We start from the raw sequence: 19265 nt of genomic DNA, 5'->3' as shown, positions 1-19265 counted from the left end.
TGGGCTAATACTGATCTTGCCAGCAATGCCCACATCCCAAGAAAGAATAAAAGGATCTACCTTAATATCTCACCATGTTGTGCTGCATCAAAGGTTTATCAAATGATGTAGAACTGGCTTATGGTGTTTTGACTATGTTAAGCACACTATATAAATGCCAGTTGTCGTTCTCAAGGTGAATGCATGGCATTGGTGACCAACTCAAACCTGTCCTCTTGCCATCAGGAAGCTGAGGGTTAAAAGGACTCGGACAGGGATAAGGTGGGATGCTTTTGAGGGTTGGTGCAGACTCAATGGGCCGAATGACCTATATCTGCACTGTAGGGATTCTGGGATTCACTCACCAGGCGCTAATTAAGTTCCTTAAACATTGCCAGCAGTTTTATGCTTTTGTTGCAAGTGTCAGGCTCTGTGATCCATTCCCACCCACCCCCACCATCTCGCCCAGTTTTGCTTCAAGGATGACAATGGGATACGTTGAAGAATTATAAGAACTTTTATTTGTTTTTAAGTTAACTTAATAAAAGACAACAGCACTTTTCCCTGGAGAATTTCACCTCCATCTTTATGTACAAGCCCATTGTGCGGGTCGAGGGTTGGAAAAGAAAGATGACACTGCAATATTCAAATGAAATCTCTAAAGCCAATTATGCAGAGATTTCTAGTAAGATCTGGAACATTCTTAAATGGCACATCAGCAAAGAACACAACTTTGGACAGGCAGAATAACCAACTTCACTGAGTGTGGAGAGAACCCCTGAGAGACCGTTGCTTCATTCAAATTATTGGCGGAGTGAAGGATGAGTAATACAGACTCCTCTGCATCAATTTCTTTCCTTTTAAATTAATGGTTGTTAGTAAACTGAAAAAAAAAGACCCCAGTCCATTAACCCTCTCTGAGCACTGGTCATCACCTCGGAATTACATTCGTGATTCTCCGATCCTCTCATTTCCAGCATAGATACACCTCACTCTCCCATGTTGTGTACATTCAAATGTTGCATGGTCCCCAATTTTTAGTGCAACATCTTTTGCTCTGTTCTCCCACAGCCCATCACACATTAAGCACCGAGGAGACAACCTCTCTTCACGGTCCGTCATCCTGTCCCCCAGAACCGTCACACATTCTCTCCTTGTGCCTGACACTCTCCCCACCAACCTGTAGCACTACTCCCTCCCTGTGCCCCCTGCTCCCCCACCAAGCTTGTAAGCTCGAGTTACTAGGTAGTGTTGGCTAAACCAAGTCACTGCGCACTGTAAAACAAAGAGAGAAAGAGAGGGAGAGAGAGAGAGAGCAGAATGGATGTCTGTCTGTGATAAAATGGATCAATGCTTGTGACATCTGAAAGGATCTTGTAAATGATGTCACATAATGACAACCCACTTCGCCCCAAAAGGTGGCAAGTTTAGACCAGTAGGAGTGACAGCTACTCATTGTAGCTTTAAAAACAAGACCTAATTAGTTGGGCTTTATTCTAGAAATTAAAGACAACTCATGGCTGTGAGGATAGTGACCTGTCTCACGTTCAACCAAACCAATCAAACACTCCCTGGGATGGCTCTGTATTGTGCTGGGATGTGTCCTAACCCTTCAATCCATTAAAGGCTGGTGCAGGCTGATGGTCATCAACTATTACAGAGTTGCATGTGTCATAATGTATCAGCTGATGCCAACTCTCCAGGATTGGCCTGGAATCACCAGGAATAAGAGGACAATCTCCTGGACACTACTGCGAGCAAAACCTGGAAGCTTAATTACAGCAGGAACTAAAATAAATACAGTAATATAAAAACACACAATTTTTAAAAATGCTTGTTCATTAGTAATAAAAAATTGGAGTTGAAAAACAAGACTACGTAACTGGGTGGGACAAAAACAAAGTTGCTGGAAAAGCTCAGCAGGTCTGGCAGCATCCGTGGAGGAGAAAACAGAGTTAACGTTTCGGGTCCAGTGACCCTTCCTCAGAACTGGGTGGGATGTTTGGTGTTGAAAGACCATACGATTAAATCTCCAGGTATATGTCTGACTAAACCTCCAGCCAGCCCCTGTTTACTTTGACATCTCTCATAGCCTAACAATATGTTCCAATCAGTGGCACAGGCAACATGTATACTTCATTGCAGGGAAAATGCCTGTTGCTCCTTCCCACTGACTGGGAAATCACCTGTAACAACTTCTGTAGGACATAACCCTTCCTACCATACTGAAGCTCCTTCACAATCAGTGTCCTTGGAATGGCATTGGGCTCATGTCCCATCACAATCCATCAGTGCCTTGTTGCACCAACTGCTTCACTTTCCCTTGCAACCAAAGCTTTATTACAATCAATCTCTGTCACAATCAAGGATCCATCGCACCCAATGCTGTGTTGCAACCTGTGTCTTATTGCACTCTTCCCCTGTGGACTAATCATCAGGATCAAGAATCTACAGTTTCTCTCTTCAGGCAAGTCAGCCCTCAATTACAGGAACCAAATCTGAGGATTTCTTTCATTACAATCGATTTATGGTTTTCACAATGTTTAATTTTCAAAATTGGGAATCCAGGGTGAAGATTCTCAATGGTAGGGCACCAATAAGATTCAGAAGCATTCATGGTACTGAAACTGGCCATTTGGACCAACCAGTCCATTCTGGTGTTGATGATCTGCACGAACCCTCTCTTCATTTAACCCAACCCACATCCTATTCCTTTCTCGCTCATGTTTAATTAAGCGATCACCTAATGCTATTCACCTCTATTTGTGAGAGCAAGTTCCACATTCTTGCCACTGTCTGGGGTAAAGAAGATTCTCATGAATTCCTGGTTCAATTTATTAACGAGTAGCACATAGGTCAAGATGAAGCAAACCAAGAACAATGGTTAGATGACTGCAAGCTTGCGAGTCTATGGACAGATGAGAGGAAAACTGGGAGATATGTAAGGCATTACTGTTTTGAAGAAGGATTTGATTCTGTGACTTCATGATGAGTCTTTGTCTCATCAGTGAGGGTTCAGAGAAGGGGAAGACTGGGTATGGCAGGAGATTTGGAGCTGAGGAGGAAAAAGAGAGGAAGGTTTAAGGATCATTGATTGGAAAAGCAACGATGGAGGGAGCAACAGAGAGTTTGGAAATCAAACAGAGAGATTGACTATGGCCATAAACTTGCTCTTGCACATTGTCCAAAGATGGGGGAAGGTTCTAGGAGAGCTTCCCAATGGATCAATTTTATCAGGGAATGACAGCACGAACAACATCAAGGGACTGAGATGACACCAAATGCAGATGAAGGACATTGCAGATAAATAAAAGAAGTGTGCTCTTTTAGACAGGCTTCAAATATAAAAAATAAGATTGAAATTCAATGCTCAGAGTTTGCAGCATATCTCAAGTAACTCCCATTATAAATAAAATGATAAGTACTGAAGTCTCTCAGAGCCCTGTAACTTTCAGCAATAATGGCCAATTTTTTGTTCAGTTTATTTCAATATATGGTTTCCCTTGACCAATGTCATCTCCAATTCAGAGCTGGACAATTCAGTGAAGTTACGAACATCCTATTTTTCTGAGATCAAAAGACTTTCATCTATGTTCAATGCTGTCCTGAAGATAGCTTTAAGATGGGTTTGATACAGTAGTATGGGATCATGGGAAAGGGAATCAAGGTCTGACTACTAAAGTTTTCTTATATTCTGGAAAAATTAACTGAAACCCTTACCAATTAAAAGGTACCAAGTCATTGGTAACAAACTGACTTTCCCTCTAACAAATACATGTTTGATGCTTATGTTAACCGATGAGAATTTCTAAGGGTAAGCTTCACTGAGTCATTACTTTCTCACTTATACCATTGGCACTGGCTCTTGATGAGGAACTGTCTCTTAATTATTAGGGAGCAGAGGGGAGTTAGGGGGAGAAAAAGGGAAGAGAGGGAAAAGGTAGGAACAGGAGACAGAGAGAGAAAGGAAGTAAAATGAGAGATGAGGGGGAGGAAGGAGAGTGGAAAAGAAGGGAGTGGAGGGACAAGGGAGGTAAGAGTAGAGAAAGGGGAGATGAAGGGAATTGTTCTTAACTATATCTGATAAGCTGCCTTGTGTTTACAGAGCACAAACATGTTAAAGAAAGGCATTGTGTCACTTGTACAAATACATTCTGGTGACAAAACAGTAACACAGGCATGCACTCTCTGAATGCACAGAGTGCATGGTTTGCCACGTACTTTCCCTTTAACCCCAAATCCCCACCTTTAAATAGGTCTCACACAACAGAGAAAAAAGTGACACAAATCTATTCGCACTGCGAAAAAACTTCACTTTTAAAATATAAAACAGAACAATATTTAACAAAGGAACGGTCTCCCATTTGAAACCAGGGGCATTTTAACCCTTCAAGACCCAAATATTCAGGAGCATGGAGAACCTGTGATACATTCCCACTGCAACTCAGGAAAAGCTGGGAAACATGGAGCTGGGTCATTGTGTTCTATTTTAAGATACCTGGCACGTACAGAAGTCCATTTCCAATCTGTGATTAATAAATCCATTTCCAATCTGTGATTAATAGAGTTGCTATAGTCCTACTAGACCATAGGATTGCTCTCTCATTAGAGAGAGATGATGGGTGGTGGTTCAACCTGAGGGTCACCACACCTCAGGCGAGGGGAGAGGTCAAGAAGGAGAGTCCTTCGTGGTGACCTCAGCTGCTGCAGGAACTGAACTGATGTTGTTGGCATCACTAACCAGCAGTTTAGCCAACTGAGCAAGCCAACCCCTTATTATGTAACAAATGACAGAACACGCCATATTTATATCTAACCAAAGGCCATTTTAATCCACATGGCCTGACAGGATCAACTGTAACAGTGTTTTCACATCCTACCCAATTTGACTCTCCGTTGAAGTCAGTGAGGAACAATATCAAAACAGGTACAAAGCCCCAAATCCATTAGGATTCCCACCCAGTAACTTGGTTCAATTAATCCCTACCTTCCCTTGTCAATAGGAGACATGTCTGCTGGGTGAAGGATTGACAATGATTTGTTAGGAATGGACAACATCCATTCAATGGCATCTACGTTCAATTGCATTTCCTTGTCTCCCCTCAACTCCTCTCTAAACAGCCAGACACCATAGCACCGTCAATCTTGCCCAGGTTAATGCTTTCCCTTGGTACAAAACAAGCCAATGTGAGGCAGGCAAAAATAACTTCCTGATCTTTGCTGGGCTGTGGGTGACTTACATTGTTTGGTGATAAAAATGCATCCTTTCCAGCCATGATTTCTGAACGCAATAATCCACATACTGTTAGCTGGGACACTACCTTCCACCTCACAACTTTACAGGGCAAAGAATGGAAGCTTTGAGCCTATGTCCTTGCTCCAGATTATTGTTCACTATCCACTGTACGTATGTGGATAGAGATCAGTGAAAGTGCAGAAACAATTCATTGACCAAAGTTCCTCCAACAGCACCTTCCAAACCCCATTACCTTTTACCATCCAACAGGATAAGGGCAGCACATACAATACCACATTCAAGTTTCACTCTGAACTACTCACCATCCTGATGTGGAAATATATTAACATTTTTTCAGTCTCTCTGGGTCAAAATCCTGGAATTCCCTCCCTAAAAAGGCATTGTGGGTCAACCTACAGCACATGGGCTGTAGTGGTTCAAGGAGGCAGCTCACCACCACCTTCTCAAGGGCAACTAGGGATGGGCAATAAATGCTGGCCAGCCAGTGACACCCATATCCCATGACAGAAGGAAAAAGGAGTGTGCATGACTGTGATGCCACTTAGAGCCGAGCAGCCTGCCATTATACAGGTGAGGGGTGACCACTTCGGTTGCACATAGCAGGGCGCCCAGCATCCAGGCTAACTGCGCACACTCAGTGCTTGCCCTATCCTGTCCTGTCTGGGTCTCCCGTCCTCCTTCAGGCAGGAACTGAGCTCAGGACTTTTCATGGGGCAAATGGGAATCACCACACAAACAGGAGGAAGGCGCAGAGCACACATCTACCCAGGGTTTCTGCAGAACTGAAAGAGGAAGAGCAGGAGAAGGAATTTAAAACAAAACAACCTGTAGACACACAATGACAGAAGCCTGAGTGAAGGCCTCAAACCAGCCTGGCTTCTGGGGAGAGAGAAGCAGGGGAGGGGGAGGGGAGGAACAAGCCTCTTTTCCTGTTCCTCTTCCCCCCCGCCCCCAAACAAGGTGACAAGTGGTTCTCAAAGGGTTAACAGATTCAACATGAATTAATTCCTGGCCCCTGTGATTAAGAGCGCAGGAATAACTGCAAAAAACAAAATACAAAAGCGAGATCCAGGAGCTGCCTCCATCAGTTTCTCATTAAAATGGCGTAACCACAGGAAGTCATCTCTGCCAGCTGTCCACAAGGCGCATTCGCTTGGCCCCGAGGCTGTCCTCGTCTCTGGCTGGAGGCCTGGTCAACACAATGGGGCACTGGTAACCCTTGGCGTAATCCTTGGGCTCCTCACAGGGGCTATCCAGCCCACTAAGCCCCAAGCGTCCCTCGTGGTGCTGGAACATTCCACTGGCACTGCCCCCACCCCCTCCACCTCCGGCATCGCTGTGGGGGGAGGCGCGTTCCGATTTGACGCTCACTGCTTGAAAGGTGGGCAAGGCCAGGTTGGAGCTTTGGCTCAGGTGAGAGTTACCAATAACCCTATTAGGGTTGAGAAAGAGAGAGAGAGAGAAAGGCGAAGAAAGATTAGGGTGTGGTTGACATACAAGTTAACTCTATCCACTCATTCTTACTTCCATAACCCCATTTATACAATTTTATCTGGGAGGGGATTAATCTCCTAAGTTTTGATATTTCTATTGAGCTCCAACAACCTTTGGGGTAGAGGGTTTCAGATTTCTAGAACACTTGTGTGGGTCTGTTTTTGAAAGGCCTGGCTCTCATTACAGCTCTCGTCTTGTTCTGAGAACCCTTCTCACGGGAAATAATTTCTCTCTATTGACCCTATTCACTTCTTTAAACATCTTAAATCTTCGCTACTCAAGGGGATACACGCCTAGTCAATGTGACTGCTGGTGCTGGTTGTAGCTTCTCCTGACGGGAGACCTGTGTTCACAATAACTTGCTCATCTGTCATCCCTATCCCCGCACGTCAGCCGCTCTGTGACATTTATCATCCACAATTTTTTTTTTTTTTAAACAGTTAATGGGATCTGGGCATCGCTAGCAAGGCCAGCATTTATTGCCCATGCGTTGAATGGCTAACTCGACCAGTTCAGAGCACAGATGTGCACCAATGCAATGTTCAGGGCCTGAAGTCACTTAGAGTCATAAAGCACGGAAACAGACCCTTTGGTCCAACCAGTCCACGCCGACCATAATCCCAAACTAAACTAGTCCCATCTGCTTGCACTTGGCCCATATCCCTCCAAACGTTTCTTATTCGTGTACTTATCTAAATGTCTTTTAAACACTGACTGTGCCTTTCTCTGGAAGTTCATTCCACACACGAACCACTATGTAAAAAAAAACTGCCCCTCATATCTTTTTAAAATCTTTCTCTTCTCACTTTCAAAACATGACCCCTAGTCTTTAAATCCCCACACTTGTAGGCCAGACCAGGTAAGGATGGCAGTTTTCCTTCCTGAAGGACATTAGTGACCCAGGTTTTTACAGCAAGCAACAGTGTTTACACAGTCGTAATTAAGCTATCTTTTAAATTCCAGCTATTTAATATATAAGTATTAAATTTATTTTAATGAACTGTAAAATAAAACCATTTAAATTCCAAATTTTCTTTATCAAATTTAAATGTCATCCTCTGCCCTCGGTGGGACTCGAACCCATATCCCCAGAACATTTGCGGCTGAGTTTTGTGGATTACTAACAAAAACACAAATCGTTGGAGAAAGAAGTTCTGAAGAAGGGTCACTGGACTCAATGTGTCAAATCTGTTTCTCTCTTCACAAATGCTGCCAGACCTTCTGAGCTTCTCCAGCAATTTCTGCTTTTGTTTCAGATTTCCAGCCTCTGCAGTTTTTTGTTTTCCTTCTGGATTACCAGCCCAGTCACAATAACACTGCACCACTGCCTTCCCTTATAGCCAGGTCGACCCCAGTTTTTAGACACCGAATGTTACACTTTTAACGAGATCTCTGTAGCTTTTCAGCTCTTGTTCAAACAGCCAAAATATGAATCTTTTCTAGATGTTGTTGTAATAGTCCTCATTATTTGTTTGCAGCCTCAGCCTAGAGCTTACCTACTGCTTATATCTATTGTGAAGCACCTTTTGCAAGCTGTCACCATGAGAGGAATTGGGACAATTAACCAAAAATGATCTGCTCTCCTTTCTACCAGAAAAGCATCTTAATATTAATGCTTGATCACACATAACTTTCCAAGTTTCGCAGAAAGCTAAACATAGTTATGTTTATTAGATTGTCTGATTTTAAGTTATAACCTTAAAGGCTGAGCTGCTTAAAGTGGGGGTTGGGACCCCAAGTCCCCAAGTAAATAGTCATGAGTGAAAAGCTGGGGGAAGAGGAGGGGTGGGCTAGCTCCAAGGCAGCAAGGTCTTTCATCAGGTTCTGACTGAGTTATAACAACTGTGCTCCTGCTGTAACAGACCCCCACCCCCTCAGTTCTTACTGAGGGGTCATGACGATTTTCAAGCCTGAGCATAGGGTCACAGCAGGGACTGGCTTGGCAAGTGCTGGGTTACAGGACCATGACCACACAGATTGTAGGTGATGATAGTGAATGCAGTGTGATTATCGGTGGGTCAGATGTGTTCGATGCACAATTTTCAAGTTCAGCCTTATTGAGGTGCCAAAAGCAGAAGGTAAATGTAACAATGCTTTCACTCAAGCCCTGATAGTTTCATGTTAAAAATCAAAGTAGCATTTACCAGGTCTGGGAACTGATAAAATGCGATTATAGCTTCAGCTGGTGCTCAGGACAATTCTCCTGGCAATCTCACCTGAACATCACAGGACACACACACAATTGGGGTTCTGCAACTACCCTTCAATGCAAATTGCTGAAGAATTTACCCTCTAAAAAGGTCAACGGAGATAAATGCATGGGGCAAGTAGAAATGGGCAATTAATGCTGGCCCAGACAGTGAAGCCCACATCCCGTGAATAAATGAAAAAAATATTATTGGGAGCCGATACTGTAGATTTCATAATGATATGTATTTGTAACAATTTGTGGAGGTTCCTTATGAATAAGCCAACAATCATAGAATTTTACAGTACAGAAGGAGGCCATTTGACTCATTGTGTCTGCACTAGCTCCTGAAAGAGCTACCCAGCTAGTCCCATTCTCTAGTCCATCTCCATACCCTCTAACTTCATCCCTTTCAAATATATATCCAGCTCTCTTTTGAAACCTCCCATAGAATCTGCCTCCGCCATTCTCCCAGGCCACGCATTCCAAATCCTAACTACTCAAAGTAAACAAGTTTCTCCTCATCTCACTCATAGCTGCCTTGCGGACAATCTTGAAATTGTGACCCCTAGTTAATGACATATCAACTAGTGGAAACAGAAAATCCTTTTTTACCCTGTCAAATTCGTTCACAATTTTAAACACCTCAATAAGTTCACGTTTTAATCTTCTCTGCTCCAAGAAGCACAAGCCCAATTTCTCTAACCTTTCCTTTTTTCTAGAATCCCTCATTCCTAATATCATTCTGGTAAATCTCCTTTGAACTGTCTCCAGGGCTTTAATGTCCTTCCCTAAATAAGGTGCCCAGAACTGAACACAATGCTCCATTACTTGTTTAGTTGCTGTCTGCTACAAAACCAGGCTTTTTGAAGTAAGTTCTCAGGCAGGTACCTGTCCACCTCTGGATCATGGATGTACACAGTGCTGCGTGCCTACAGGCAGTCAAGAGGATGTGTCTGACTTACCCCAGATGGGAGTGTGCTGAAGACTGAAGATCAGCCTGGTGCGGCTGGTGATGTTGGTGCTGCCGCAGTGGCCAAATAGCAGTCTGCTCCTGATGGGTACCACCTGGTGAGTTGTACGCAGAGACAGAGGCGTTGTCGTTAAGTGTGTAACCTGCAGGTTAACAGGGAACAGGAAAAAAAAGTGACATTTAATTAAACAAGAATGAAGTTAAGGTCGGAAGAACTTTCAAAAAGGTGGAACGTGTCTGGAGGAGGAGATTCAATAGGAACCTTTTGAAAGGGAAACACTTGATAAAGAAAGACGTGTACAGCAATGGAGAAAGGGAAAAGGGATAGGACTCATTGACTGCCTCTGTCAAAGTGCTAGCACAGACAAAAAGGGCTGAATGACCTCCTGCTTGATTATGAGATTCTATTAATTGAATCAGTATCAGCCCAGGTTCAGTCAGTGCTTCTCCTGTATTTGAGTGAGAATACCAAAGGTTCAAGATCCACCACAGACAGTGGTGCTGACGCCACCCCCCCATCTCCCAGTGCAGGTACTGAAGGAGTGCTGCACTGTCTGAGGTGTCGGCTTTCACACGACATGTTTACCAGAGATACCTATTGCCCTTTCAGGTGGATGTAAAAGGTCCAATGGCCAGTACTGAAAGAAAATTGAGGATTGAGACAGGGATCAGCCCTGATCATAATGAATGGCGGAACAGGCTCGAAGGGCCGAATGGCCTGCTCCTGCTCCTAGTTTCTATGTTTCTGAGATCAGGGACCTCTTCATGCTGACTTGTCAATATTTATTGCTCAACAAGCAAGAAAACAAACAGATGATCCAGCTACTATTTCATAGTGGGATCTTGCTTTGCAAAAATCAGCTAACACGTGTCCTCAGATTATAATAGTGACCGCATTGAAAAATATACTTCATTGGCTGTGAAATCTAGGGCTGTGAAAGGCATTATATAGATGCAACTCCTTTATTTTGGGGTCAGTGTTTGCACCTTTTATGTTTTTCCACTTCTCCATTTGATGACCCTTCCATAATATCATTAATTGTATAACTGACCTCTTGATCAATATTGCAGTTCCCCTCCTCATCTAGACCCCTCTCTATCTCATCTGTATACCCTATAACCAGAAATGCTGAGCTGTCAATCCTGCCCATCTTCAGCCAAGTCTTAGTCATAGCTATGATCTTGTACGCCTTTGTGTCTAACTGTGCTCTCAGCTCATCTGTCTTATTCCTCAGGCCTTGTGAAACCAGCTTCTTTCTTATCTAGCCTATGTTTCCTCAGTCTTTCAGATTCACTTACTCGCGTTTTAACATCTAATTCCATCTTGGCTTCTCTCTCCTCTGAGCCACTAGTCTGGATCCCATTCCCGACCAATCTAAATTAAATCTTCCCCAACAGCTTAGTAAACCACCTCATAAGGATGTTGGTCCCATTCCTGTTCAGAGGTAACCTGTCCAACCTGTACAGTTCCCAGCTCGCCCAGAAATGATCCCATTGCAAGGAATCTACAGGCTCCCTCCTGCACCAACTCTTCAGCCGTGCTTTTCTCTCTCTATTCCCGTACTCACTACCGCGTGGCGCTGGGAATAGTCCACAGATTACTACCGTTTAAGTCCTGCCTTGCAATTTCCTCCCTAACGTCTGCTTACAGGACCTAATTTCTCTTGATTAAAGACCATGTCGTTGGTTCCAATATGGGACTTTGACATCAGGCTGTTCACCCTCCCCCTTCAGAAAACCCTGCTGTCACTCAGTGACATCCTTCCCCTGTTATATTTTGTGATGGGGAAAAAAAAATCCTTTCACTCAGAGCACCCAGTCTGAAATTCTCTACCCCAGAGGGTCGCAGATGCTTAGACTTTGAGCGAGTCCAAGATCAAGTTTGATAGGTTCCTGGACACGAATGGAAACAAGGAATGTCAGGACGGCGTGGGAAAGTACAGCAGAAGCTGAGGATTTATACTGATTCACTGAATGGCAGAGGAAGTTCAAGGGATAGTATGATGAACTCCTTTTCCAAAGGGCATCTGTTGCCTTAACCACATTCAACCACGAGGTGGCAGCAAGAAGCAACTAGCCATCCTTGATCAGTCGAGGAACATCATTCACTTAACAGTGAACCCAACAGTCGTTAACATTATAGTCTGGAGACAATAATCTCACCTCTTAGACCTAGGTTTCAAAGCATCATAGAGTAAAGGTAGCCACAAAGGAACTCTTATAGCTGTGTTTTCTGGTCTCTGGGAAGCTAATTATAGACCAGTATGAGTGTGTGAGCAGCAACAGCGACATTACATTCACATCAGAAGGCTCTATTTCAGATGAGAATGACAAGAAGAAGCTTTTGCTATGGTCTGGCTGTAAGGGTCCAATACCTGATGATTTTCATGCATTCACCCTTGGTCCTAGCACAAGGTTCACACTATTAAAGAACACACAAGCTGGAATGAATCGACAATTAGGACATGTGACAGATTATACTTTTGTGGGATTTTGACGTGCCCAAATTGGCTGCCTCATTTCTAGTGAGGCAGGATGGATCGGTGATGAAGTAAGAACAATCATACAACCGGCCCCAGAGGCAAGTATTCTCAATTTAGAGCTCAGTTGTGGGTATATTGTAGAGGAAGCTTTGGTCTATATCTAACCCCATGCTGCCTCTGTCCTGGGTGTGTTTGATGGGTACAGTATAGAGAGAGCTTTACTCCGTTTCTAACCCTGTGCGGTTTCTGTCTACGGTGTGTTTGATTTGACAGTGTCTAGAAAGGTTTACAAGGAAGGGTCACCGGACCTGAAACGCCAACTGATCTTTTCTTCACAGATGCTGCCAGACCTGCTGAGCTTTTCCAGCAACTTCTGTTTTTGCTTTGTTACTTTCCATTTACTTTTAAATTTAAAAGAACAGAGGGAGCTGCACTCCATATCTGATCCCGGTGCTGTCCCTGTCCTGGGACCATTTGATGGCGACAGTATCTAGGGAGCTTTGCTTTCAGTTGAAAAGATTAAAAAGAGCATTACTCTCAGTTTAAAACAATAGAAGTAACTTTACTCTGTGTCTCTGTGCTGTACATGCCTGGGAGCATTTGATAGGGATAGTGTTGAGGCAGCTTTACTTCCCCCTTACTTCTAGTTTAAAAAGTGTCACGATATTTTTCTGCTCACCTGAGGAGATAGGTGGGGCCTTGGTTTAACAACTTGCCTGAAAGACCGTACCTCTGATACTGCAGCACTGTCTTGGTGCTGCCAGTGGGAACATCAGCCCAGAATACATCCTCAGGTTAAGGAGTGGGCTTTCAATATTCTGACTCAGAGGTCAGCATGCTGCTAACTGAACTGAACAAACAATGGGCCATTCCCTCTAGTTTCCTCCCTCTCATTCCTTACCTTTCTCACACAAGATCCCACAAGGGGTGCTGTCAGCAGTTTAACTCAGAAATTTGTTACCAAAAAGTTCTAGCACCTTATTGTTGGTCCTACCTGAGATCAGTCATCTCAATGTAGATCTTGGACAATCAAATCACAGAGCCTCTGCTCTCTCAGCACAGAGTTAGTGTGGCAGTGTGGCAGTGTGGCACAGTGGCACAGTGGCACAGTCCCTACCTCTGGGGGTCAGGAGGCCAAGATCCAAGTCCTACCTGCTCCAGAGGTGTGACATAAGATCCCTGAACAGCATGATTAAAAATATCTACAGACAGAAGAAGTGACCTGCTAAAGCTTAGAGGCGTTTCATTAATCATCCTTACTGTCTGCATATAGGGAATAAATAATCCTAAGAATAGCCTAAAAGCACACTTAATCAACATTCATTAGAAGTATATTACCATTCCTTCAGTGTTGCATGGCCAACATCCTGCAATTCTCTTCCTATCAGCATTGTGTTGCATCACATGGACGACATCAGTTCAAGAAACAGCTCAGTACCACCTTCTCAAGGGGCAACTAGGGACAGGCAATAAATGTTGACCCAGCCAGTGACACACACGTCCCATGGATGAACAAAAAGTGCAGCAAATGTACCTACCAGTCAGTGCAGAAGAGTAACTCCCTAATCCATGGCCAGGTAGATTGGGAGTTGCCATGGTAACCATCGGTGAGGTGGGCTGTAGAGCTGATGTATTCGTTCTCTGGTGAGAGAATTATTAATAAAAGTTAAAACTAGCACATTAAATTCTTTAAAAGCCACAACATTTATTTTCTACACAAGCGAGAGAGAAATATTCTGAAATCTGACATCAAAAGCTTCCAGGTCAGATGTAACTGCTATCCTCCACCCTATCACTAACTGTTCCCCCACTCTGCATTTTGTTTGTAAATTGTTAAGTTTCTCATTTTTACCAAGTCTGGAGAGAGGTGATCACACTGAAACGTTGGCTCTGTTTCTCTCTCCATGGATGCAGCCTGACTGTTTTGTTTCTATGCCTGTGTACCATGCAATAGATCCAGTGTAATGCTCTCTCTTCCTCATCAACAACACTCCCCAGGACAGGACTCACACAGTTAATGTTAGAGCCCTGGAGAGTGTTGTTGAAAAGAGAGACCTAGGGGTGTAGGTACATAGTTTCTTGAAATGGTGTCACAAGTAGACAGGATGGTGAAAGCAGCATTTGGCACACTTGCTTTCATCGGTCAGAGCATTGAGTACAGGAGTTGGGACGTCATGTTACAGCTGTACAGGACATTAGTAAGGCCAAATTTGGAGTACTGTATACAATTCTGGTTGCTCTGCTATAGGAAGGATGTTATTAAACTGGAAAGGGTGCAAAGAAAGATTGTGAAGGATGCTACCGAGACTGAACGCTTTGAGTTATAAAGGAGAGGCTGGGACTTATTTCCCCTAGAGTGTAGGAGCCTAACGGGTGACCTTTTAGAGATTTTTAAAATACTGTATGAGGGGCCTAGAGAAGGTGAATAGCCAAGGTCTTTTCCCCAGAGTAGAAGAGTCCAAAACTAGAGGTCATAAATTTAAGGTGAGAAAGGAAAGATTTAAGGAAAGGATCTGATGGGCAACTTTTTCACATAGAGGGTGGTGCATAAGTGGAACAAGCTGCCAGCAGAGGTGGTAGAGGTGGGTACAATTACAACAGTTAAAAGGCATTTGGGTGTGGATAGGTTCATGGATAGGAAAGGTTTGGAGGGATATTGGCCAAACACAGGCAAATGGGAGTAGCTCAGTTCAGGAAACCTTGTCAGCATGGACGAGTTGGGGTGAAGGGCCTGTTTCTGTGCTGTATGACTATAATTTCTGTAACTTTGAAATGTAGCAACAAGTGGCTAACCAATCCAAAGTAAACTCTCACCAGTGAAGCAACCATGTTCCTGGAGCCAGTTGAGACTGTGTGCATTTCACTTCTGCGGTTGTCAGGCCCAAGGTTCACAGGCGTCGGGGACCTTGTTGCCATGGTTCTGTTAAGGTTACCAGGGGAGACCAGCATCCCTGGTGAGATGTGGGTATTCAAGTAGCCAGCACCTGTCAAGCAAGAAAAAAAACGTATTCGGTGATAAATAAACAGGAAACACGGGCTGACCACATTTACATTGCAGGGTCATCTTTAGAACCCGTGAATGGCCAAGGCTCACAATGGCGATGCAAGAACAAAAGGTGAAAATATTAGGTGAAGACAGAAGGTGAATTGAGAAGTAGGCTAGGTCCAATAGCAAGCTTAGATATTAGAACCCTGTAGTGGCTGGATCCCTCCGAGATCCCAGAGTTCCTCCAAATCCATTCCTTTTCACACATGACAGATAGCTGTATACTCCAGAGGTTCCCAGCAGCAAGCCCCAACCCCTCCAACTCTATTTTTACTTCTCTTCGTCTTCTTGAAGTTTCTCCTTACAATTTACACATCAACATACAAAATAGGAGGAGCAGTAGGCCATTCAGACCTCCTCTGCCATTCAATAAGATCATGGATTATTGTGCTGAAGCCCTTGGGACTGGAAGTTGTTGAACGTGCAACCTTCTAATTCGGAGGCAAGACAGACACAAGTTGTAAACGACAGAAAGGTCACTGGAGCTAAGTTTGAAGAAAGCTGTTGCAGAATCACACACCATAAAGGCTGGCCATTCATCCCATTGTGCCTGTGCCAGGTCTTTGAAGGAGTTATCAAATTAGTCCCACTCCCCCTGCACTTTTCCCCAAAACCTTACAATTAGTTTCCCCTTGTCATCATGAACAAACTGCCATCTCAGTAAAAATGAATCTTTTGAGTAACCTGTTGTAAGAAGGATATTGTTAAGCTGGAGAGGGTTCAGAAAAGATTTACCAGCACGGGAATGGAAGGTTTGAGTTAGAACGAGAAGCTGGATATGCTGGGACTTTTTTTTTCTCCATTGGAGCATAGGAGGTGGAGGGTGACCTTATAGAGGTTTATAAAATCATAAGGGGTATAAGATAAAGTGAATGGCAGGTGTCTTTTCCCTAGGATGGGGATTTCAAGACTAGAGGCACATTTTGTGAGGGGAGAGGAGAAAGATTTAAAAAAGGCATGAGGGGTAAACTTCTTTTTAGAACACAGAGTGGTTTGTGTGGAATGAAGTGGTGGATGTGGGTACAGCTACAATTTTTAAAAGGCATTTGGATAAGCTCATGAATAAGAATAAGCGGGATAGGGGCCAAGCGCAGGTGGGTGGGATTAGTTTAGTTTGGGGTTATGGTCAGCATGGACTGGTTGACGGAAGGGTTTGTTTCTGTGCTGTACGACTCCATGACTGTAACAACACGGCCTTAAAGCCTCCCCAGTCTGTGAAACAGTGGCTTGGGCTGTTAACTGAACCCTCGCCTTGTGAATGTACATATGTTTAGACAACGTGGTTAAAAGGTGATTTATTTTCAGCAATGGGATGCAATTTCAAAGCTGAGACATTAGCTCACCTCTGCTAATGTTACAAATAGTTAAATGACCACCATTTGCTCATGCCTCATCACAGAAAACCCCCGTACCTTAAATACTTGCATAACGACTCCTGTAGACATCGAAATATAAATGCTCTGTACCCCTCAATTAGATTCCAGTTTGTAACTCACTTCCAGGTATCTGCTCTTAACGCCATAACAAATAGGAAAAAGAGTAGGCCATTCAGCCCCTGGAGCTTGTTCTGTCATTCAATTGGATCATGGTTGATCTGACATCATCATGTCCACGGAACCCTTGATTTTCCACTGATCAAGAATCTATTTCAGCTTTAAATATATACACAAGGACACTAACCCTACTGCTCTCTGTGACAAGGAATTGCAAAGACTCACAACCCTCTGAAAGGAAATTCCTCCTCATCTCAGTCTTAAATTGGTACCCCTTTATTCTGAGACTATGCCCTCTGGTCCTAGGTTCTCCCATGGGGGGAAAAGATCCTCTCAGCATTTACCCTATGCAGCCCCTTAAGAATCCATTGTCTCAATGAGATCACCTCTCATTCTTCCAAACTCCAGTGAGTAGAGTCCCAACCTGTTTAACCTTTGTTCAGAAGACAATCCCTCCCAATCAGGGATCATCCGAGTGAATCTTCTCCGAATCGTCTCCAACAAAATATCTTTCCTTAAAATAATGGGACCAAAACTGCTCACAGTACTCCAGAGGTAGTCTCACCAGCACCTCGTACAATTGCAGTAAGACTTCGCCACTCGTATAGTCCAACTCCCTTGAAGTAAGGGGCAACATTCCATTAGCCTTCCTGATTACCTGCTGCCCCTGTGTGCTAGCTTCTGGAGTTTCATGCATAAGTCACCCCCAAGTCCCTTTGTGTTGCAGCTTTCTGCAATTTTTCTCAATTCTTTTGTTCTCCCTTCTGAAATGGACACCTTCACATTTTCCCCACATTATACGCCATTTACCAACGTTTTGCCCACTTATTTAACCTATCAATATCGCTCTGTAAAATGAAATTGCTGGGAAAACTCAGCAGGTGAGGCAGCATCTGCGGACAGAAAGCAGAGTTAGCATTTCGAATTGCAAGTTTTTGGAACTCCATTCCCCAAAAGGGAGTGGGTGCAGAATTTTAAAATATTTTTAAGGCAGAGTTATATTGATTCTTGATGGTTGGAGGTATGCAGGAATGTGAAGTTGGGGTTACAATCAGATCAGCTACGATCCTATTGAACGGTGGTGTAGGCTTGAAGGGTAGAATGGCCTACTCTTGTTCATATGTTCACATAATGGGACACAGGCCCACTCGTGTTTGGGTAGGTATCAATGGCACTTGGAAATACAGGGTCATATGTTGAAACTTCCAGATACAACAATCAGGGTTGGAATTTTTATCAGTTCAGGCTTCTTACACGAAGTATACGTTCACAGCATATGGGCATTGCCAAGGGCTCTGGTGGTGCAGTGGTAGTGTCTCTACCTCTGAACCAGAAGCCTGGTGTTCACGCTACACCTTCTCCAGAGGTGTGACGTAATGTCCAATTGTTGTCAAAGACATTGATAGCCTTTTTTTTAAAATTTACTCACAGGAGGTAGGCATCTCTGGCTAGGCCAGTATTTATTGCCCATCCCTAATTGCCCAGAGAGCAGTTAAGAGTCAACCACATTGCTGTGGGTCTGGAGTCACATTTAGGCCATACCAGGTAAGGATAGCAATTTCCTTCCCTAAAAGACATTAGTGAACCAGATGGGATTTTCCAGCAATCGACAATAGCTTCATGGTCATATTAGACCCTTAATTCCAGATCCAAATTCCACCATCTGCCATGGCAGGATTTGAACTGAGATCCCCAGAACATTAGCTGAGTTTCTGGATTACTAGTCTAGCCATAATACGATTAGGCAATCACCTTCAGTAGATGCTACCTGTTTTGCCTGTGTCCTTACTAGTCTGAGTAAGGATTCAATTCCATCCCCTCTCAAACAAAGCTGGACAGACTCGATCCAGGAGGATACTCCCCCTCAATGGGGAGTCTAGAACAGAACAGAGGTACACTCTCACGATACATGGTTTGCAATTCAGGACTAAGATGAGGAAAAACATTTCTTCATTCAAAGGGTAGTGAAGCCTGTGGTATCCTACTCCTGCTCCTAGTTTCTATATAATCGGAAAACAATAAGATCCAAGATGAGCAATGAATTTCGCAAGATGGCAACAGGAGAATTAACAAACAATGGGCTGATCCCATTGGCTGTACAGCGAGTAAAAGCAGTTCTTAGCATAGACTTTGGCCTTATCAGTTCACTAGCCAGCAGGTTACAACAATGTCAAGAATAGTCCGCAAGCGCGATTGTGGGACGGTGGCTTGTGGCAAAACTTTAGAGACAATCGTTGACTTAGGGCTCAGCTGCACTTTGAGGATAAGATCAGGTGATGTACAGCGAGACATAGTTCACATGAACGCTTTGCACATTGTGAAGAAACCCAGTTCCTGTGGCTATAATCACGG

At 43.8% G+C, this 19265-nt stretch overlaps 1 protein-coding gene across 1 annotated transcript; it reads right to left on the bottom strand.

Annotated features, from left to right (window-relative positions):
* Positions 1-473: 473 nt before the first annotated feature.
* Positions 474-15358, bottom strand: LOC109918701 (myocyte-specific enhancer factor 2C-like; the record flags this gene model as incomplete). The annotated part of the gene is made up of 4 exons (XM_048592193.1): positions 474-6668; positions 9884-10034; positions 13913-14015; positions 15189-15358. Coding segments are annotated over 4 exons (737 nt in total), but the record flags the coding sequence as incomplete, so codon positions are not given.
* Positions 15359-19265: the final 3907 nt, after the last annotated feature.

This window comes from Rhincodon typus, unplaced genomic scaffold (assembly GCF_021869965.1).
Source record: "Rhincodon typus isolate 14 unplaced genomic scaffold, sRhiTyp1.1 hic_rhity00000779, whole genome shotgun sequence".
Classification (NCBI taxonomy): domain Eukaryota; kingdom Metazoa; phylum Chordata; class Chondrichthyes; order Orectolobiformes; family Rhincodontidae; genus Rhincodon; species Rhincodon typus.
Note: the sequence above shows the minus strand (reverse complement) of the source record. Positions and strands in the feature narration are given on the sequence as shown.